At 42.0% G+C, this 24,118-nt stretch overlaps 1 protein-coding gene across 2 annotated transcripts in view; it reads right to left on the bottom strand.

Moving 5' to 3' along the window:
* Nucleotides 1-24,118, bottom strand: part of EPS8 (EGFR pathway substrate 8, signaling adaptor) — a 64,837-nt gene that overhangs the window by 25,094 nt on the left and 15,625 nt on the right. The window contains exons 9-14 of one of the 2 annotated variants that reach the window (XM_077807488.1): nucleotides 22,272-22,420; nucleotides 19,535-19,718; nucleotides 10,872-11,005; nucleotides 6,346-6,457; nucleotides 3,830-3,973; nucleotides 3,471-3,506 (exon numbers count right to left, since the gene is read on the bottom strand). In XM_077807488.1, coding sequence (XP_077663614.1) covers nucleotides 3,471-3,506; nucleotides 3,830-3,973; nucleotides 6,346-6,457; nucleotides 10,872-11,005; nucleotides 19,535-19,718; nucleotides 22,272-22,420 — 759 coding nt within the window. The remainder of the gene's footprint in view (nucleotides 1-3,470; nucleotides 3,507-3,829; nucleotides 3,974-6,345; nucleotides 6,458-10,871; nucleotides 11,006-19,534; nucleotides 19,719-22,271; nucleotides 22,421-24,118) is intronic. The other variant, XM_077807487.1, reaches the window with a different exon arrangement.

Raw genomic sequence — 24,118 nt, 5'->3', positions numbered from 1 at the left:
TGAGTACTGACAAAGGTCAACAGCAGAGCAAACAAAGCTGCAAGTACGCAAAAGGCTCTCTTGCATATATTCAAGTAATTAAGTGCAATAATTAATGCCCTCGCTCAGGGGTGGGCAACCTGTGGCTCCGGAGACACATGCAGCTTTTTGGCTGCCTCCTTGAGGGCAGCTGTTTTTTGAGGGGGTGCAAAGTGCAGGTTCTGGCTGGGAGGCGTTTACCACAGGCGGCTCCCGGCTGTCGGCGCAGCAGGGCTTTGGCCCCACGCTGCTCCTGGAAGCAGCTGGCTGCTGGCACGTCTCTGCATGCCCCTTGGGGGGAAGGAGGCAGCGGGTCTCTGTGCACTGCCTGCGCCCGCAAGCACCGCCCCCGCAGCTCCCGTTAGCTGGGAACCAATGTGTTTATATTCAAATGGCAGAAGTCATATTAAAAGTATTGGTCAGTAGTAATAACTTTAATATGTTCATGTTTCAGAGTGGTAGCCGTGTTAGTCTGTACCAGCAAAAACAATGAGGAGTCCTTGTGGCACCTTAGAGACTAACAAATTTATTTGGGCATAAGCTTTCATGGGCATCTGATGAAGTGAGTTCTAGCCCATGAAAGCTTATGCCCAAATAAATTTGTTAGTCTCTAAGGTGCCACAAGGACTCCTCGTTTTTTTAATATGTTCAATTATTGTTAGTTGATAAATTCTAACTCTACAAGTAGCTTTGCGTGTGATGCAGCTCTCAAAATATTTTGGTCAAAGACAAAAACCAAAAAATGGCTCCTCCTCTTTGATAGGTTACCGACCTCTGCCCTAGCTATTCACCTCCCCAAGAGAGGGGTTACTTCTGTAGAAAAATCATAAGAAAAAATGAGTCTGACAGTCTCAATGGGGCCTCAAGGCCTTAGCATCAGGAAGTGGATTTTCCCTGCTGTCATGTGTGCTTTGCAGACCACCTTAAATGAACGGACAAATAAATAACTACATCAAAAAAGCCCACAGCATTTGTCACAACTGACAGGCCCCATGCATGCCAGCGCTGAAGCAGAAGTTGTGTTTGAAAGCATGGAGAAGCCTGCTCAGCACTTAGGTGCATTGGAACGGATCGTACAGAAGCCAGTGCTCACATTTGGAGGAGACGAAAGAAAGTTATGGTGCCAGTCTGGGACTCAGGAGGTCCAGGTTCAATTCCCTGTTCTCCCAGAGACTTCCTGGGGGACACTTTAGCAAGTCACTTAGTCTCTCTCTGCCTCAGCTCTCCCTCAGTAAAATGGGGATAATAGCACTTCCCTACTTCACAGTTAGTAGTGAGGCTAAACATATTAAAAACAGCATCTGTACACCTCTATGTTAATATGGGCCAAATTAATACCCAAGAGAAAAGGCTCAGGAGCACTTAAGTTTATAATCTTCAACATGAAATAGAAGGTGACACTAGTAACTATGAATGTTACCTGTTTGTAAAGACCTTCCTCATTCACGACTATAAGTTTAGGCAACAATTTGTGATGCACTAAATCTCAGGTGATTTTTTAGATAACATTGTAAATTATGGTATTGCCAAATGTAATTTGCCTTAGAGAGCAAACATTAGGATGATGACTATTTAGCGATTATTTTAAAATGATCAAACTACAATAATGAGCCAAGTACAGCCTGCAGCTGCCCGGGGAATGCTTTCTTTATGCATTATTTCCTATATTGTTGCTTTTTTTTTTTAATATGTACAGTTGCATAGGAGTTGGACTTATCTGGCACGGGCCACTGTCGGAAGACAGGATACTGGGCTAGATGGACCTTTGGTCTGACCCAGTATGGCTGTTCTTACGTTTTGAATATAGGTTCTTTCTTTTCGGTTACATAGCCACCAGCTGCATCAACAAATCAAGCAACAGGGTGAAGAGAGGAAACGGAACAGTTAGGGTGAATACAAGAAAATTCCCTGCGAGATCTAGAACAGCTTCATAAGGGAAGTGGTGCATTTGGATTATTTTAAACTGAACAAAGCAGAAGTACAATGAACTGTTGGGAACAATCTACTACTGTAAGGGGGTGGAAGGACTATGGCATTAAAGATCATTATTACCCATTTCTAATTTCCATGATTCTGTGAAATTAGTGAAAACATGGACTTCTATTTTTTGATGTTGTTTCATTATTTCATGAAATCCTCCAAAATCTGGAGTGAATCATGCAAAACGTATTACAAACTTCTACTCAAAAATGTCCCAACAAGACCTGCTTAATTTTTTTTTGTAAGTAGTTCCAAAACAAACAAACTGAAAATACATGCACTTGAGTTAGAAAAAAACCACAACAGATCTTTAAACAGAGTTTGCAAAACACTACACATACATGCTTCATTTCACACACACATAAAAACAGAATTTATTCAGAGGAAGAGCTCAAACGTTACTGGAAAACAACTAGTGAGAGGCAAACTTCATAAAAGACCTGATTCAAAGTCCAATGAGCTCAATGGAAAGACTCCCGTTGACTTATATGGACTACTGATCAGTCCCAAGTTTAAGTGAGTGCTCAAAATTTTGGATACTTATCCCAAGTACTTTATCTGAATGTACTGGGTTTTTCAATATTAGCCTGGATATATTGCGAGACTAGTTTCACGAGAGATGCTCAGGTATCCCTAGACAGGCCAGAAATAGCATAAAAGGCTGCATCTTTCTTTTGTGTGATTTATGTGGACAGCACCTAGCACGAGAGCCTTGATTAGGACCTCCAGATGCCTCTGTAATACAAACACTAAACAATTGTAGATGAGCACTTCTATTTTGAACTGGAAACTATAAATGCAGAGGTACAAGGAAATGAATAATGGGGAAACACGTTAACCACAGAAAGTTTCAGTTGAAGTTTGGTTTGCATTTTGGATCAAAGTTTGGTTCAGGGGCAGGGCTGGGAATTCTGCTTTATCTTAACTGGCTTGCCCATCTCTAGAACCAACACAGCAGAAAGAAAAAAAACAAACTCTCCCAAAATATGGTATCTCCAGCTAAATATAAGCCATTGGCCTGTTATGATAGTGTAAAAAAAACGTATTTGGTCCTTATCCTACAAATCCTTATTCACATGAGTAATTAAATGTATGTAAAGAACCCTGGTAATTTACCATTGCAGTATTGGGCTCTGGTTGTGCTCCATGTATATAACGAGCAGATAAAATACTTCAACCCACCATTATGTAAAAGAAAAACAAAATTAGGCCAAAAGCTTAGACACAAGCATCAAATTTTTCTGTTGGTGCTCTAGGGCTATCGTTGAGAAATGATTGCTCCATAAATTCAAACAGCAAACACATGATTCTATGGCACCCACAATACCACACAGAGGTCTAGACCTATTCACTCCAAAATTGAGAGAAGTAGATATTATAGACTAATAGATATACATACAACACACAAAAAGGACAGAAACTAAAGGATACGCTAAAATTCACTCTCTGAGAAGGAATGAAGTTAACCCTACCTTAAATAATTCAAACTCCTTCTTTGGCATCAACAGCTATCAACATATGAAAGGTATTTGTAATTAAAATAAATGTACACCATACATATTAGGTTTCGAATATTTGATGTCTGTCAATCGGATAACAGAAACAGAAGATCCAAAGGAAAAGATTTGACCTATTATAAATTCTGTCAATTTTATTTTTATTTTAGACTCTACATAACAGAGAAATAAAGTTCAACTTATATAGAGCCAACAGGAATTTTGAGGTTGCAGTAGAATTTACAGATTTTTGTTGTTGTTCTGCTTTGAACCACCTTACCCTACTCCATCATTAAAAATATAAATGGATTTTTTTTCTAAGGAACAAAGGATACCTGTATGGTGTGACTGTATGCAGGTTCAGAATGTCCTAAACCAGGTTCCTGAGGTCGCAGTGGATCCAAGATGTTGTTTGGCACAAACCCTGCAAGGCCACTTTTATTTTGAACTTTCCACCATTGTTTTCTGTCATCGAGGATCTGAAATCATTTGATACAATAAGTCAAGTTAAGAGGTTGAATGACATTTATGTCAGGCTTGTTTTGAGGCTTGCGCTGCAACACTTAAAGCAAAGCCCTGTCGTTGCCAGGATCTGGTCCAGCAACTGTCAGTTGTTCAGTCAGATTTAGTTCCTTCCTCATCACAGGCCTTTGCTCCCTCCCCACTTTCCATGATCCCTGTTTCTTTTTTAATTAGATTGATTGCAATCACCGGAGAGAGGGCACAAATTTTCTACTGCCATCTCAAATTGTGTCCGTTTCAGGTCAACCTGATTAACAACATAAAAAAATTAATCTGTACACCAGATTTTGCTTAGGACAGAACATCATGGAGCTGCACAAACTGTTTGGTGACCTCTACACTGACATCATAAGAACTAACCTAACCAAACCAAATCTTAGATGCATACCAGTCAACAGTCAGGGAGTAGCCCAAACATAGAATAGTGAACAAACATCATCTGAAATCATCCCAGTTAGCTGCTTCATTAATATAGAAATACGTTGTTTATTGCTTTTAAACAGTCCGTGTTTCTAATACACATGCCTGACCAGTAATCATACAAGAAAAAGGACATTGAAGGGTATTTTTTTAATCTCATCTATAACTGATCATTAAGATTTAATAGAGGGAAAATGCATTTTTAATGTAATTCACCTGCTTCCTCCAGTTCGTCCACTCACTCTGACCTAACTAGAAGACTTTTTTGTCTCCTTTTTGGTTTTATTTGGGTGTGTGGTGATTGTATTTATGGAACGTTGGCAGCTGGGTAATTGGGGATTTCTGGTGGCCGGTATGGGACCTCACTGCATTATGCTGCCTTTTATTAATTAAGCTAAGCCTGAAATAGATTATCCCTCATGCTCAATTCAGCTAAAGAATTATTCTAATCTCCACAGGAGGCAAATAAGACTCCCCACCAGTACAGAAATCAAATGCTTCCAACACAGTCAATAGCCGAGAACACTTTAGAAATACAAATAATTGATTATAGTGCCAAGACACAGCTCTTATTGGTGCCTCAAAGAAATTATTGTAGACCACCCTTTGTATCATCATAATTAATATTTACACTTAGTAGCGTTTAGAGGTTTAACTCAGGACTCAGGTGCCAGTGTAGCTGGCACTATACTTACAGATATAAATACAAAGTTCCTCCCCCAAAGACCTTATAGCCTAACCAGTGATCTATGAAGGCTTGAGGGAGAGGGACATAAATAAAAAAAGAATATATTTGATTAAGTACCATTTTTTTTTAAAATTATATATTATGAAGTACCAACCATCTCTTTCTGTCCCTCAGTAGCTGCAGCTACACTTGAAGCTCAGGGTGCGATTCCCGGCTTGAATGGACATAACTCATCCAAGCGCTCGCTGAGTTCGTGTGCCAACAACAGTCGCACAGCCACGGCAGCACAGGCAGCCTCAAGTGGCGGCATGGGTTCGCTGTCCTGCGTACTGGTAGATTTGTACTTGGGTGGCTAGCGCATGCTGCTGCCATGCAACTGGGGCTACACGGTTTGCAAGCTCGCACGTGTAGGTCTACTCCAACTGGGAATATCACACCCCAGCTCCAAATGCAGACATAGCCCATAAGCGCTTCGTTTCTTTGAGGCACTTAACAAAGGTGGGATGTGGAATAGAAAAAAAGAGTAGTGATCTTAAAGATCAGTTCATATCGGGCATTCCCCATGTAAGGGGCATAGTGGAAGTAAGCAGAGATATACATGTGTGAGAAGAGGACACACCCTTAAAGGTGAACATATGCACTCTAAACTGCTGGCCAAGGATAGTAGTAACCTAAGGATATCATGATATTTTGGGAAGGTAAATAGTTGGGGAGACAGCATTGCTCCAAGAATAGGGAACTGGGCTGGTAGTCAGAGGTCCCAGGTTTGACTCTGCCACTGCTATGCAAGAACTCGGGCAAGAACTTTATCTCTTTGTGCCTCTGTTTCTCCTTCCCCCTTTTGCCTGGCTTGTCTATTTAGATTGTAATCTTTTCAAGTGAGAGACTGTCCCTCGCTATGTGTATGAACAATGACTGGAAGAATGGGGTCTCTAGACTTTGTTATTCAAAGATTTTTAATATTAAAATTCATATTGCAGAAGACTGTGAAATCCCACCCAACTATTAAAGAGATGAGGTCTATAGCAACAAGTGATAGGTCAGCATGGAATCCCCATGCATCTTGACTAAGATACAAAATAACTGAACTTTCCATATTCCTACAGAAGAATTCAGACTAGTGTGTCAGAAGTCATCACCCCAAACATTCAGACTGCCCACAGAGAGGACGCCATCAGTTCTGGGAAGTATTAGAAATTTCATTTCTGTGTACTACATTACCTCTAAAATATCATCCTTCAAGACAGAAAGTTCACTGTGGTTTCTTGCCACAAAGTCATACTTGGATTTGGCATATCTCTTGGGCTGTGCCTTACCGTGTGCTTCATAATTTCTACAAAGCAAACAACCCAACCATTATTCTGCTAGACTTTCAAGAGAAGCAAGCAATTTAAAAAATAAAACATTTAAGCAAGCTGTATCCTGATAATCTATTTTAGGACACTTAATTGCCATAGAATTTACCAATGCACACTATAATCACCCATTACAACATTAACAAGCCAGCAAAAGACAAAAAGTATTAATTGAGTTTCACAGACCTCAAGAGTTGGTAACAATGGTTAGCTCAGAACTTGCAGTAAGTACTGTAATAATTTAGAGATTAGCAGATGTCACTGCGTTAAAGTAAATCAATTCAATGCATCCGATTTATAGCTGTATTCCTGTAAAGGATTATACTGGATTTAATAGTCTTGTGTGATAAAGCAAACTGATATATTGGGAAAGGTTTACAATTTGTAGTAATTTACAAAGCATCTTTTGTGCTTAAAGAAAGATTGCACTCTCTAGAGTGCATCACAACTTACATTTCAAATTACTTGTTTGTAATGTCTCCATGACTGCAGACAGAATGAATAATTTTCAGCATTAAATCCAATCAAACTAAATTGCCAATGTCAAAAATACTTGCCCACCACAGGTAAATTTTCTTATTTGTCCATAAGGCACTACGTAAACTAATAGCCCCAGAGTCATTAGCTCAAGCGAGAATTAAAAATGACTTATGAGCAGTTAACGGTAAAATTCATATAAAATTTAGTGGGATGAAGAATACAGAGTACAACACTCTCGTTCCACAAGGAAAGATCTGTTCAGATTCCTTTTGGAAAGTGAGCTAGTGGGTTCTCAGATGTACAACCAAGTCTTTGAGGTCAAAAGCTAACCCCCCCCCCCCCCAAAAAAAACTTCTAAAAGAAACAAAAGCAATATGCACCTAACGCAAATGACATGCACATCAAAACCACCATGTAGAAGAGTTAATGAACTAATGGATAATATAAACAGTAAACAAATAATGACTTTGAAATGCTGGACATAACATCACACCATGGAGAGGTAAATGAATTTTTACTGTTGGCAGTTTGCTGATTGTAACTACTGATCCCAAGTACATCCTTGAGTACTCCAGTAGTTACCTAGCTATTTTTGGCTGTGGAGAACTGTCTCACTTTACTTGAAGAGCAGAACAAAGGCATAGTCATATTTAGATTGTAAATCTATATATAGGTTTGAAAGAAAAAACAATACATTGAAAGCGATTAGCACATGTAAGGGAGGAAAGGAAAACATGATATGAACAATGTTCATACCCATAACCATAATTTAGTCATTACAATGTCAAAGGAGAGGATAGCAATCCCAGTTTTGCCTATTTTGTACTCACTTTTAAGCCACCTTATTGGTTTACAGTTTCTGATTGCCTTCTTGCCATTTCATTGAATGACTAATGCCCTCCTGATAATCCTTACACATTTTTGTGCTGCCTTTTCAAACTCATCCCCCCTATCTGCAGTTTCTAACCTTCGCTCCAATTACTCTCCCAATAGAAAAAAAAAATCCAGGTGGGATTTTCAAAAGCTTTCAGTTCAGCTTTAACTCTGCTCCTGTTGAAACGAGTGGTAAATTTCCTTGAGCAGAGAAAGGCCAGTGAAAATCCCACCTTTCAAATCTAGCTCCAGGATCCTCCCACTCTATTTATGCTTGATGATTCCCTGTGAAACCTGCCCACTGCACATGCACCTTCACTGAGGCTCCACCACATTACCAATTAGATACGATGTAGTTATAATCAACTTGCATTTTCCTATGTAGGCTGCGGTTGCAAGGCTTTCTGAGATACTATGTTACAAATGTTGGTGCAAAAAATAAGCTTATTTTTTGCATCAATATTTGTAACATAGTATCCCAGAAAGCACAATCAAGCACAAGTAGACTGGGAGGCTCTTGGAGCTGGATTTACATGTATGCTGAAACACCACACAACTTCATTAGAAAGCAAAGTCACTAGTCATTCTGTGTCAGAGTGATGATGTAAACCATGCATCCCAGGTGTCCACTACTGATGTACCGTGAGATCAAAAGTCAACTGCCTTCCACCACCAAGAAGCGTATGTTAGTAGCCTCCAATTGCACACCTTAGCACGTTAGTGAATGGCTCATTCAATTTAAGCGACCTTCTCCCTTTCTCTCTCTTTTCTTTTTTTAAATAGGGGATTACATGGAACCCTTCTTTGTCAAAGAAGTTTACAGCAGCAGTTTGTGGTCCAGCAGCCACTATCCACTCGCCTTCCATTACAAAAACTAACTTTGAAGTGCTGAAAAATTACCAATTTAGCTTCTATTGATAAAAAGTGAGTTAGAAGTGGCTGAGGATATGCAACCTGTAACTGAAATGAGCAGTTTGTTTTCTTCTTCTCAAGGCTACCCTTCCCCCTTCCACTTAAGCTCTCCCATCTCTCCACAATTGCTTCAGCACATAATTTTGAATTCAGCCAGTTAACACAACAGTTATAAGAATTCTGCCGCCCCCCCTCCACACACACACACACACACACACACACACAGAGAGAGCTAAGACCTTGTTTACACAGGAAAATGGTATCAAATATATAGTTGTACCAGTATGTCAAGGTTCCTCCCCCACTCTGAACTCTAGGGTACAGATGCATGAAAAACCTCCTAAGCTTATCTTTACCAGCTTAGGTCAAAACTTCCCCAAGGTACAAAATATTCCACCCGTCGTCCTTGGATTGGCTGCTACCACCACCAAACAAATACTGGTTACTGGGGAAGAGCTGTTTGGACACGTCTTCCCCCCCAAAATATTTCCCAAAACCTTGCACCCTACTTTCTGGACAAGGTTTGGTAAAAAGCCTCACCAATTTGCCTAGGTGACTACAGACCCAGACCCTTGGATCTTAAGAACAATGAACAATCCTCCCAACACTTGCACCCCCCCTTTCCTGGGAAATGTTGGATAAAAAGCCTCACCAATTTGCATAGGTGACCACAGACCCAAAACCCTTGGATCTGAGAACAATGAAAAAGCATTCAGTTTTCTTACAAGAAGACTTTTAATAGAAATAGAAGTAAATAGAAATAAAGAAATCCCCCCTGTAAAATCAGGATGGTAGATACCTTACAGGGTAATTAGATTCAAAACATAGAGAACCCCTCTAGGCAAAACCTTAAGTTACAAAAAAGATACACAGACAGAAATAGTTATTCTATTCAGCACAATTCTTTTTTCCGCCATTTAAAGAAATCATAATCTAACACATACCTAGCTAGATTACTTACTAAAAGTTCTAAGACTCCATTCCTGGTCTATCCCTGACAAAGGCAGCATAAAGACAGACACACAGACCCTTTGTTTCTCTCCCTCCTCCCAGCTTTTGAAAGTATCTTGTCACCTCATTGGTCATTTTGGTCAGGTGCCAGCGAGGTTACCTTTAGCTTCTTAACCATTTACAGGTGAGAGGAGTTTTTCCTCTGGCCAGGAGGGATTTCAAAGGGGTTTACCCTTCCCTTTACAATCCCACTGTGTGGGCATTTTTATTCTGGAGAAGAGTGACTTTTTTCCACTTAGCTTAAACCTCTTCCCAAGTAACATAAGCTAAACCAAAAATAATGCACTTTTGTAGAGGAATGAGTGTCTACGTTTGACTATATTTATATATAGTTGGACTATATATATATATATATATATATATAAAAAACTATATTTGTTTAAATTTACACCTTCACTTCTACCAGTATAACCTTCCCATACAGACACGGTCTAACTGGAGAACCCAACATCACATATCCAAGGTGCTGATTGTAATCTACTCAGACAAAGCTGAAGGGATGGGAAGGAAATAGCTCCTTTGTGCAAAAACACTCCCTTACACTGTGCTTGGTCACCACTTGTTACAATTTCAGAGCTGTATGTATAATTCCACACTGAGCACAGGGAAAAGAAAGATTTGATTCCTATTCTAAACATGGGTGTTAAGAATCAAAACTGGGGGTGGAGTGGGGGAGTAACAAAAAATTCCAAGGAATGGCAAAGCAATTCTTTGTATTTCCAAAAAGAGTAAATGGCATTCTACATTTGGAAACAAACCAAAAATAGGTTATGTTATGTCCATATTAAAAGATCCTGTGTTCTGATTCAGTCTGATAACGCTCAGAATTCCACTTCCATTAATTTATTGCTTTTGACAGAAGCACCCATTTAACAGTGTATACAAAGGGGACTTTAAATGGGTGCTCATGCAGAGAGTACTCTAAAGGAGCTTTATATAATCAGCACTAAATAAAGTTAAGCCAAGCACCATATTACAGGGAGGACTTTCTCCTTTAGGAAATGACGCACACTCCGGACATAGAAATAGAAGAACAAACAGAGACACCTCCACCCCAATAGTGATAAATTGGGACAGTTATCCACAGCTCTATACATGATGTCCATTCAGTGTTACCTATCTACATGTCGGCTAACAGTTTGTTTAAAGGCAGCAACAGCTGCCCCCTGGTCCAGCAGAGGCCCTCTTTTGTAAACTGTGTTACTGAATGCATACCCATCAGATGGAGGATAGTCTGGGACACTGGGATGCTGGAAAACAGAAAACAAAAGGGATTAACGTCATACACAAAGACAGCAGTAGTTATTTAACTGATTACAGCAACATCATCTGACACCTGTAGGTTCTCTGTCAGCATTCCCATTCCCTTGTTCTCTGGCGTTTGTTATTCTGACATGAAAATTTAATTATTTGTGCATTTTCATACATGAACAAAGAAATCAGAAGCATGAGAATAAAGAATTTGCATCCTAACTCAACCTATTACTTGAATAGTGCAGCTGATATTCTTCATCAAGACCGTTCTTTGGGGTACAATCCACATTATCACTTAAACATCCCTACAGCAGCTGAGTTTTATACACAGTGACTGGATATGTTAACAAAACAAGCTACATCAGGCTTTAAGCCTTGTTTCTGGTTGCAGACATTCTAACTCAGATAAACTACACACAATGCTGAGTATGTGTCTGGAATAAGAGCTATTCAGTAACATTACCTTATGTTAGGAGTACACAATCTTATTCTCTAAGGTCCCAGTTCTGCCACCCTTACATTGAGTAATACCTTGCTCTGCAAGTATCCTAATGAAGTCAGTAGAGCTGTGTAGACAGAAAGGTACTACTCAATGGGAGTAGGGGTGGCAGATTCAGGATTTAAATAAATCAATTTTATGTGAATGTGTCAACAGCATATAGAAATATTAAAATCTTTGCTGAAGACTGAAAAGTACATTTGGAGGCTCTAGGTGGTCTTGTTGAATGGCTGCCACTGTATACATGCCAATAACCCAATGTACATCCAATGACGATATTTTTAATGCTGTTAATATAATTATACCATCACCCAGTTCCAAAAAGCAGAGCTATACACTAAGGAGTTAATTTCTGGGGATTCTTACATGTAGGCAGTTGAAGCCACTTATTTTAGGCCTCCCTTCCTCCTGCTATCATCAAAACAAACTAATATGGCACTGATAAAGTAGCAGAGTCTAGTGAACCGAGTACAGACTTGGGAGCCAGGAGCTGCCAAAAAACTGAGCCTGGCTCTGATTGTTACTTGTTATGTGACTTTGGGCAAATCACATACCCTGTCTGCGCCTCAGTTTTCTCCTTCTGACAAATTCCTCACAATACCCCTCTGAAGTAGGTAAGTATTATCATCACCAAAATTTGAAAATGTTTGTAGAGTAACAGCAATATTACAAAAACCTAGAAACACCATCAAGTGTTCCATGGCTTAGAGTATGTATGCAAGAAACTGGGAAATAGTAAGTCACCTTAGTTCACAGACAAAATTATTTGTGTTGTGGTAGCCCCCATGGACTCCAATCAAGATTGGCTCCCCTCTGTGATCTGTGCTACATAAAGGCAGAGGAAAACAGTCCCTGCCCCCCAAAATTCACAATCCAAGGAAAAGAGCCTAACAGCACAGCAACAATCATACGCAAATCTATAGCATTTCCATCATAGTTTCTCATTTGAAATAATTATTATTGAACTGACTGCACAGGCAACCCTTTCAGTGGAAACACAGTGTATACAACTGTATCTTAAAATTCAGGGATGGGAAACGTTCTCATGAATCAATCTCTGATCCACATTGCTTGACACCAGATCAATCCCTAGTTACAAAGGTTAGGAGCTGTAACCATGGGAGCAGCAAGCATATCATTATTTAACACTGAGTAGCATTTCTTTTTGGAAAAGGATGCCCTGTAGGAAGAAAGGAACCCCAGATGAGGTTTGAGCTGTGTTATGCTGGTACCTGCCTAACAATGGATCACAGTGTCAGTGATTGTTAATAGGGATCTCTTGTCATGAAAAGGGGGAGAGCTCACATATTGCTCCAATTACCAGCGGACTACCTGGTAAGAGTGACATAAAATGAAGAAAAATGGATGCACTTCAGGGAGATACTGATAGGAAAATACATATTTTCACCATCATGTCCCATCTGATTTTTCTCTTCTGCTATTGTCAAGTATAACCATTCAGCAAAACAGATAACTGGTTATTAAGGCAGCATTTAGGTATCACCTTCTATATTGTCTTTATAGTATACACAAACAACATTTGGCCCTTCATCATATCATTCGTCTGAGAACCCTAAAGCACTTCATAAGTATTAAGCCCTGGTCTACACTAGGACTTTAGGTCAAATTTAGCAGCATTAAATCGATGTAAACCTGCATCCGTCCGCACGATGAAGCCCTTTATTTCGACTTAAAGGGCTCTTAAAATCGATTTCCTTACTCCACCCCTGACAAGTGGATTAGCACTTAAATCGGCCTTGCCGGCTCGAATTTGGGGTATTGTGGACACAATTCGACGGTATTGGCCTCCGGGAGCTATCCCAGAGTGCTCCATTGTGACCGCTCTGGACAGCACTCTCAACTCAGATGCACTGGCCAGGTAGACAGGAAAAGAACCACGAACTTTTGAATCTCATTTCCTGTTTGGCCAGCGTGGCAAGCTGCAGGTGACCATGCAGAGCTCATCAGCAGAGGTGACCATGATGGAGTCCCAGAATCGCAAAAGAGCTCCAGCATGGACCGAACGGGAGGTACGGGATCTGATCGCTGTTTGGGGAGAGGAATCCGTGCTATCAGAACTCCGTTCCAGTTTTCGAAATGCCAAAACCTTTGTCAAAATCTCCCAGGGCATGAAGGACAGAGGCCATAACAGGGACCCAAAGCAGTGCCGCGTGAAACTGAAGGAGCTGAGGCAAGCCTACCAGAAAACCAGAGAGGCGAAAGGCCGTTCCGGATCAGAGCCCCAAACATGCCCCTTCTATGATGAGCTGCGTGCCATTTTAGGGGGTTCAGCCACCACTACCCCAGCTGTGTTGTTTGACTCCTTCAATGTAGATGGGAGGCAATATGGAAGCAGGTTTTGGGGACGAAGAAGATGATGATGAGGAGGAGGTTGTAGATAGCTCACAGCAAGCAAGCGGAGAAACCGGTTTTCCCGACAGCCAGGAACTGTTTCTCACCCTGGACCTGGAGCCAGTACCCCCTGAACCCGGAGCCAGTACCCCCTGAACCCATCCAAGGCTGCCTCCTGGACCCAGCAGGCGGAGAAGGGACCTCTGGTGAGTGTACCTTTTAAAATACTATACATGGTTTAAAAGCAAGCATGTGAAAGGATTACTTTGCCCTGGCATTCGCGGTTCTCCTGGATGTACTCCCAAAGCCTTTGCAAAAGGTTTCTGGGGAGGGCAGCCTTATTGCATCCTTCATGGTAGGACACTTTACCACTCCAGGCCAGTAACACGTACTCGGGAATCATTGTAGAACAAAGCATTGCAGTGTATGTTTGCTGGCATTCAAACAACGTCCGTTTTTTATCTCTCTGTGTTATCCTCAGGAGAGTGAGATATAATTCATGGTCACCTGGTTGAAATAGAGTGCTTTTCTTCAGGGGACACTCAGAGGAGCCCATTCCTGCTGGGCTGTTTGCCTGTGGCTAAACAGAAATGTTCCCCGCTGTTAGCCGCGGGGAGGGTTGAGGGGGTAGCCACGTGGTGGGGGGAGGCAAAATGCGACCTTGTAACGAAAGCACATGTGCTATGTATGTAATGTTAACAGCAAGGTTTACCCTGAAAGGGTGTAGCCACTGTTTTATAAAATGTGTCTTTTTAAATACCGCTGTCCCTTTTTTATTCTCCACCAGCTGCATGTGTTTCAATGATCACAGGATCTTCTCCTTCCCAGAGGCTAGTGAAGATTAGAAAGAAAAAAAAACACACTCGCGATGAAATGTTCTCCGAGCTCATGCTGTCCTCCCACACTGACAGAGCACAGACGAATGCGTGGAGGCAAATAATGTCAGAGTGCAGGAAAGCACAAAATGACCGGGAGGAGAGGTGGCGGGCTGAAGAGAGTAAGTGGCGGGCTGAAGAGAAGGCTGAAGCTCAAATGTGGCGGCAGCGTGATGAGAGGAGGCAGGATTCAATGCTGAGGCTGCTGGAGGACCAAACCAGTATGCTCCAGTGTATGGTTGAGCTGCAGCAAAGGCAGCTGGAGCACAGACTGCCACTGCAGCCCCTCTGTAACCAGCCGCCCTCCTCCCCAAGTTCCATAGCCTCCACACCCAGACGCCCAAGAACGTGGTGGGGGGGCCTCCGGCCAACCAGCCACTCCACCACAGAGGATTGCCCCCAAAAAAGAAGGCTGTCATTCAATAAATTTTAAAGTTGTAAACTTTTAAAGTGCTGTGCTTAAAGTGCTGTGTGGCACTTTCCTTCCCTCCTCCACCACCCCTCCTGGGCTACCTTGGTAGTCATCCCCCTATTTGTGTGATGAATGAATAAAGAATGCATGAATGTGAAGCAACAATGACTTTATTGCCTCTGCAAGCGGTGATTGAAGGGAGGAGGGGCGGGTGGTTAGCTTACAGGGAAGTAGAGTGAACCAAGGGGCGGGGGGTTTCATCAAGGAGAAACAAACAGAACTTTCACACCGTAGCCTGGCCAGTCATGAAACTGGTTTTCAAAGCTTCTCTGATGCGTACCGCGCCCTCCTGTGCTCTTCTAACCGCCCTGGTGTCTGGCTGCGTGTAACCAGCAGCCAGGCGATTTGCCTCAACCTCCCACCCCGCCATAAACGTCTCCCCCTTACTCTCACAGATATTGTGGAGCACACAGCAAGCAGTAATAACAGTGGGAATATTGGTTTCGCTGAGGTCTAAGCGAGTCAGTAAACTGCGCCAGCACGCCTTTAAACGTCCAAATGCACATTCTACCACCATTCTGCACTTGCTCAGCTTGTAGTTGAACAGCTCCTGACTACTGTCCAGGCTGCCTGTGTACGGCTTCATGAGCCATGGCATTAAGGGGTAGGCTGGGTCCCCAAGGATACATATAGGCATTTCAACATCCCCAACAGTTATTTTCTGGTCTGGGAATAAAGTCCCTTCCTGCAGCTTTTGAAACAGACCAGAGTTCCTGAAGATGCGAGCGTCATGTACCTTTCCCGGCCATCCCACGTTGATATTGGTGAAACGTCCCTTGTGATCCACCAGAGCTTGCAGCACTATTGAAAAGTACCCCTTGCGGTTTATGTACTCGGCGGCTTGGTGCTCCGGTGCCAAGATAGGGATATGGGTTCCGTCTATGGCCCCACCACAGTTAGGGAATCCCATTGCAGCAAAGCCATCCACTATGACCTGCGCATTTCCCAGGGTCACTACCCTTGATATCAGCAGATCTTTGATTGCGTTGGCTACTTGCATCACAGCAGCCCCAACAGTAGATTTGCCCACTCCAAATTGATTCCCAACTGACCGGTAGCTGTCTGGCGTTGCAAGCTTCCACAGGGCTATCGCCACTCGCTTCTCAACTGTGAGGGCTGCTCTCATCTTGGTATTCATGCGCCTCAGGGCAGGGGAAAGCAAGTCACAAAGTTCCATGAAAGTGCCCTTACGCATGCGAAAGTTTCGCAGCCACTGGGAATCATCCCAGACCTGCAACACTATGCGGTCCCACTAGTCTGTGCTTGTTTCCCGAACCCAGAATCGGCGTTCCACAACATGAACCTGCCCCATTAGCACCATGATGCATGCATTGGCAGGGCCCATGCTTTCAGAGAAATCTGTGTCCATGTCCTGATCACTCACATGACTGCGCTGACGTCGCCTCCTCGCCCGGTATCGCTTTGCCCGGTTCTGGTGCTGCATATACTGCTGGATAATGTGTGTGGTGTTTAATGTGCTCCTAATTGCCAAAGCGAGCTGAGCGGTCTCCATGCTTGCCTTGGTATGGCGTCTGCACAGAAAAAAGGTGCGGAACGATTGTCTGCCGTTGCTCTGACGGAGGGAGGGGCGACTGACGACACGGCTTACAGGGTTGGCTTCAGGGAGCTAAAATCAACAAAGGGGGTGTCTTTACATCAAGGAGTATTTCAGGCAGGACTTCACGGAGGGTTCCAATAAGAAATGGTGCACCTAAGTTATTGTTCTTATTGGAACGAGGAGGTTAGCTTGGCCTCTGATTGATACATGGCTAGATTTACCTCGCTGCACCTTCTCTGTGAGTGACTGCAGTGTGACCTAGAGGAATGAGTCCCCTAGACAGGGGAGGAGGCAAATGAGTACAAAACAAATCTGGTCTATTTCTTGTTTTGATCCACTCCATCTATCTTTTACATCTTTGGCTGGCAGCAGACGGTGCAGAAGGACTGCATGCCATCCACATCTCATGGCTGCTCGGCAGAAGATGGTACAGTACGACTGCTAGCCATCCTCATCTCTTGCCTGCCTGGCAGAAGATGGTACAATACGACTGCTAGCAATCCATATGGCCTGCCTGCTCATCATAAGACGGTTCAATAGGACTGACTGCAGGTTAAAGAGAATGACCTGGTCAAGTCACTCCAAATTTAGTCCCTGCGCCCATGTCTGCCCAGGCGCTCCCAGCCGATGTGGCCAGGAGCACCTCGGACACGATGAGGACGGCTACCAGTCGTATTGCACCGTCTGCTGCCAGAAAGCAATGGGTTGCTGCTACTGTGTAGCAAAGCCGTACCGCGTCTGCCAGCACCCAGGAGACATAGGGTGACGGTTACCTGAGTGGTCTCCATGCTTGCCATGGTATGGCGTCTGCACAGGTAACTCAGGAAAAAAGGCGTGAAACGATTGTCTGCCCTTGCTTTCACGGAGGGAGGGAGGGAACGGGGGCCTGACGATATGTACCCAGAACCACCTGCGACAATGTTTTAGCCCCATCAGGCATTGGGATCTCAACCCAGAATTCCAATGGGCAGCGGAGACTGCGGGAACTGTGGGATAGCTATCCACAGTGCAATGCTCCGGAAATCGACTCTAGCCTCGGTACTGTGGAAGCACTCTGCCGAGTTAATGCACTTAATGCACTTAGAGCATTTTCTGTGGGGACACTCACACTCGAATATATAAAACCGGTTTCTAAAAAACCGACTTCTATCAATTCGACCTTATTCCGTAGTGTAGACATACCCTAAGTCTCAACACCTCTGTGAGATAGGTATTATGAGAGCCATGCTGCCAGTGGGGAAGCCAAGGTACAGCAAGTTTAAATGATTTGCCCTAGACCACACAGTGATTCAGTGGCAGAGTCAGAAATTGATGAGTCCTGCCTCAGTGTTGCAAGCTTCATTATGACAACTTTATTTCTTTTTTCTAATCAACCAAACAATTACCAATCAAGACAACAAAACGTTATAGGAGCTTAAAGGAGTGCAATCAACTTAAAAATCACACTTCTATCTGGAATATTTTTTAACTTAATACAACTACAAATGATACCTATGAGGATTATGTCTAAAAGATTAGAAGACACCATTCTCTGCTTTCTCAGATTGTTTATTTTGCACTTTCACACAGAAAACAAGGAGAGAAAAGCATTAAATTAAAAAAGGAAAGTGTGATTTTAAAACAACAACAAAATGTCAGAGGGACTGAAGGGCAGCTTAAGTATTAGGGAAATAGTCAGGCGGTGTTCAGAATAAGTGAATGGGAAACATGTCTGACGTCTTCAGGAGACTATGTCCTTTGGGATACTTCTTATCCTACCTTGTTCATCTCCCTGCCTGCTCCCCTGGACAGCCATATCTTTATATAGACATCTCTGCCACAAAAACATTTGCCAACCCACAATGTATTGGCATTTCTTAAGAAAGTAGCATTCATGTTAAACATATGAAACAGACAAAGGGCCCCAGAGACAGGTACAGCCAAAAGGATTTATTTAACCTATAAGCCCTAAATGATAAATATATGTTTTTACATACTGGAAAATGCCTTTTCAACAAGCAAAATCAGCCAAAAACTGATTTTTTAATTTTTTTCCCCATAATGAAACCCTGAAAAATTCCAGGAAAGTGATGAAAACAAACATTTGTTTTCTTGAAAACTCTTCATGCAAAATAAAGGACATTTCCCAACCACCTCTCAATTAAACATTGAGGGGGCTGATGGTAGGGGACTCTCCCTAAAAGCCCTTTCACTCTGGAGTACATGTCCATCCTTGGTTTCCCAGAGCTCAGATTTGCTAACCTTCTCAATGTGCCCATCTGTTTATTAAGAGTTTGAAGGAGGACCAAGGGGATGGGAGTGGAGGGGGTTGTTCATGAGCCTGAATGTTTTAGTGGGCAAATACAGTTAACTATATTTCACACACAGACTATTGTATTAGATAATATTGTGTCACTTTGAGAGAGCTATGGGAGTTGAGCACACATATCGGAGGGAAAAAATGGATCTTTAGGCCCTGGATTCCACTTTGAATTTAAGACAGTAGGAAAAATCTCCATCGAATTCAATGGAACCATGATAAGACCCTGTATTTTAGCCACTGCACGAGCCTGGCTTTTACCTGTTGCACAGTCTAAATCTAGAGTAATGCTACTGACTTCACTGGAGTTAATTCCCAATTTACACTGGTGCGAATGAATCTAGCTCCATAGGCACTTCATTAGCAGCAACACCATTCCACAGTGCAACTCTTAGACGGTTTTGTTCATGGAGTGAACGGTTGGCCTGGTCTCCCACCTACTTTACAAAATACCGTAGCAATTAACCTACCTCAGCTGACATTCTTTTCATTTCGTGTTTCCGTTGGTGCTCTGCAACATTTGCAACAGACTCAGCCAACTGATTTAGTTCTTGTTCATTTGGAGCTCCCATGAAACTCAGCAAAGGAGGCTCCCAACCATTTCTGAAGCGTGGGATATAGGGTGGAATAAACTGATCTTTGGGCCAGTCCACTCTGTATAAAGAAGTCAGAGGCATATATCAAGATTTGCACAAGTTATTTTCAATAGTCAATCCTGCAGGTTCTCATGAAATGCTTTGCAATTGTTTACTCACGAGGAACTTCTAATTGCAGAGAAGGAAGCATTATTTACTGAGGATATCTATGCTCCCCCTTTACATAGCACAGAGACAGTCTCTGCCCCTAGGATCTTCCAACGTCAGGACAGACCATACAAGTTCTGACATAATGCGAAAGATGGATAGCAGGAGGACCAATCACAAAGGAGCATGGGATTTGTTTTATCTTTTGAAAACAAAAGTATTGCAGTACCCCTCTCTCTTGGGGGGTAAATATGCACAGGGTTCACATGAAAGGCATGCTTTAAAATGAAATCTGCAAAGCAAATATGGAGGCTGGGAAGCAACGAGGACCTAGCTAAAACTAAGAAGCTACAAGAACAATTTCTTTTGTCACACGAATTATTATTATTAATAATAACCCCCCCACACACACAAGAGTAAATGTAATCACTACTTTTGCAGAACTGAATTTTCTAATACAGATTGCTTTTTTGAAATACAGTATTATTCCTTAGAGATCCACTGACTTTCACCATCTGAATTCACTGTATCAGAAGTTTTTCACGGTGTGCTGTGCCTATGTACTATATATAAAAAACACTGCCTTGCAGTTTGAATTATTGCCTCTTAAAGGAGAAATGGGCCCTGGAACGCACTTAATAGTTTCCTTTAATGTTTCTCATTATGGGCATTGTTGAAAATGAATGAAGGTGACAAATGCTATCAAACCAGTTGTTGGAGCGGCTAGCATTTCACAGGACACTGGCATGTCGATGTTAACTTATAGCTGACCAGCAAACTCTGGGTTTTTAACGATTATCTTGTCAGTTAGTGGCACAGTATGGCTAAGCTGCACAGCACAGTAGCACAATAGAAACATGGGGCCAGTCCCACCACTATTTCTAAGATTCAAAGCTTGCTTGCCCTTCATTTACATTCCTATATTCCTCCCAATCCACCACCACATATTTCTCTTTGGATTAAATTATTGCTTTTTTAGGGGACTGGATGGCACAGAGGATTCATAACAGGATAATGAGTTCTACTATTTAGGTCACTAGTTCAGTTCTAGCACAAGGCTCTGATCAAGCAAAAGAATCCCTTTTCCTGGAGTTCCAGTGAAGTCAATGGGTCTCTGCATGGATCGACATGGCCTTTGCTGGATCAGGACCTAGGTCAGTAATGACTGGAAGCTGCTCTTTGGTGGCAAAATGAGTTTGATATGCTCAGTCCAGTTCCTAGCAAACCAGGAGCAAAACAAAACAAAAAAGCACCATTCAGCTGGCACCTCTATTACCAGTCTTAGTAAAAGGGCCAAAGGAAGAATAGGCTTGGAGATTCTTGCCCCTAATGATAGTCCACTTCAAGAAAGCAAGGTACCATCATGAACTTTGCACTACCAAAGCCTGTGCTCTTTCTATTCTGTGGATGTTCATCAGCTACTCTGGCTTTCAGATTCCAGAGCGGTCAATGCAGCAGTTTTCAGCAGTAATAAATTCAGTATTTATTAATTATGTAGATTGATGATTAGTCATTTGATCTGGTCCCTGAGTGGGTGGATGAGTAAATTCAAAAAGAATGGACACATTTCTGATGCAAGCCCTAACACGCTTATTGATCACCACCACCACCTCCTCAAGGGGCCACAGGTTTAAGAGATACTTGATACATCCCAGGTTTTTTAGAAGTTCTGTTTAAAAGTCTTTTATGTAAGCCCAAGACCATAAAAGTAATTAGATAAACTTGTTATATTTATATACTCTACAGTTCACAAGCAACATGCATGAAAAGGTCACATTTTTTATGAGTCCCTAACCATAAGCACAGCTGAACCTATTATTTCACTATTTAGGATCCCTTAAGGGTAGATCTTCAGTGTGATGCAATCATTCACTCAATGACACTTCTTAAAAAATTTAATCTTTTTCTTACAGACTATAAAGATGCTTCAGAGACATTAAAAACCATTGCAAGTCTCTGCTTTTAATAATATGTGGGCTGTTCAAAGTAGAAATTGCTTTTTAATTCTATTTATATAATTTTGTTGTAGTAGTTGTTGTTGTTGTTACTAAATGCTGCACTACCCTGAAATAGATTGTTAATTGAGTCCAGCTGGTTGATGACCAAATGATGATAGAAGGGGGAAAAGAATGGAAAGGACCGTTCACAGAGAAGGTGGGCAACAGAATATGCAATTAAGCCCCATCCTCCCAATATCACAGACAGAATAAAATCAATGTTTGCAATTGTCCTCATTCTTCCAACACGCCCCTTTCAGATTCCTAAAGGGCCCAGTCCAACTCCCATTGAGATCAACGGGAGTCTTTCCACTGACTTTAATTGAAGCTGGATCAGGCTCAAAGCAAGCAAAAATTTAGACTACTAAATTTAGACTACTTGCTTCTTTGGCTGATATAGACCACGTTAATAAATCCAAATATATATTCAAAGATCATCTATAAAGTCAGTAAAGATATTTTCGTACCTGGCTTTGGTCCACGTGTCACCCAATGACATCCATAGTTGTCCTTCCTCACTATCGATAGTGTAACGCAAGAAATCTATGGTATCCTTTGTTAGGAGAGGGCTGAGTACCGTACTAGCGAGCTCTGGACCTCCAGTTGCCTGCACCACCTAAATCAAGATTTTTTTTTAAAGAACTATTTATTGTATTGAGGAGTAACAGAGAATCAGTTCTGACAATAAACCATGTAAAATTTAAAGCAGTAAGAATTCTAGGCTACCCACTCTATTGGTGGCTTTTGCCAAAGTCTGATGTACACACAAACTTATACCTGTTTAATTAAGGGCTTTTGTGCACACCTAGAACACTCTGATGTAGTCTCGACAAATAGGACTACAACAAAGTGCATCCATGGACATTTACTACACACCACGGGGATTTAAAGAGCGATTACGTTGGCGCACTCTGCAATTTACATGCCTTTGATGCACACAGTGTCCTCAAACTCAAAATCTGTAGAAAACCACACCTTTTAGTCAAACCAGTTCAACTTTGTGTACAGACACTCTTATATCTGTTTAAACTGGCTCAGATCAGTTGACCTTGTGCCTGTAAATTTACAGATGCAAACTAAATTTCTATAAGCTAGGTTTAAACAGATATATGAGAGATCTCACACAAAAGTTGAACTAGTTTGTTTAAACAAATTTAAGTTAAACTAATACAACTTTTATGTGTAGACAAGCTGAAAATGATGACTGAAGTGTCCTTCCAGCCCATCTTGTCCAGGAGAGGTCAAAGATTCAATAGAGTAAAGGAAAGTTCAGACTTCTGTGTAATGAATCTGTGTAAAAATTCTGTCATGAAGCAATGTAAAGATGATGCATGGCGTTCCATGAGGGAGCCCAACCACCCGCTCAGAATCATCCAAAGCAGTTGAGTAATATGATCAGGTTTATAAGGCAACTAGCACCAGAGCCAAGGGAAAAAAAGGGGAAATAAGGAACAAGATTGATGGGGGACTGGGGCATGTTTGGTGAAAAACAAAGAGTAAACAAGGATAGGAATAAATGAGGAACACAGGGAAGAAACAGGGAATGGGAAGAAAAAGTGGTATGAAAAGCAGCAGGAACATCATAGAAGACAGCGTAGAAAGAGCCAACAAAAAACTATAGAGGGGGAAGGGGACTGCCTATTATTAAGGTTACTCAATACTTCCCATTATAAGACCCTGTTTGCAGTAGTTTATAACTTTACCAGACTAAGTGTTTGAACTGAAATTTTCCATGCCACGTGTCTGCTTCAAGGCTCATGTGGTGTTTTGTTGTTTTGATTTTTTTTGTGGCGAAGGGGGAAACTTTTCAGACAAAATGGTTCCGCTGTTCCCAGGAGTGGGGGTAGGGAAACATTTTTTTTGCCCATGTCGAAAACATTTTTTTGAGATGCTCTAGCACCCCCATGCTTTGGAGCAGGAACTTGGAATTTAGCAAGGTGTGTGGTCTTTGCATCTGGCCTTTTGCTGTTCTTATGAAAATCTACCCACGGTTGGCCAAATTTATAAGCCTTTGAAATCTCTCATTTAGCAACTAAACTCTCCAAAGATTTCATGAGCATTAGCCATGCTCCATCCAATCTCAGCTCCTACTGCGGACCAGACTGCACATGCACCATCTCTACAGCATGAATGAGCATGCTTTAGTCCAGAGTTTACAGGAAATCTGAAGGGCTTCCTTATAATTGCTGTTCCCAGCCAGACAAGACAAGACAAGACACCAGAACTAAGAGCAGGGAGCCTGAGCATACCTCTCTCTGGTGCTTTAAATGACTTCCCTGCTGACACCAGGCAGGATAGAGAAGGAAGCCATCTG

The sequence above is a fragment of the Eretmochelys imbricata genome, chromosome 1 (assembly GCF_965152235.1).
Source record: "Eretmochelys imbricata isolate rEreImb1 chromosome 1, rEreImb1.hap1, whole genome shotgun sequence".
Classification (NCBI taxonomy): domain Eukaryota; kingdom Metazoa; phylum Chordata; order Testudines; family Cheloniidae; genus Eretmochelys; species Eretmochelys imbricata.
Note: the sequence above shows the minus strand (reverse complement) of the source record. Positions and strands in the feature narration are given on the sequence as shown.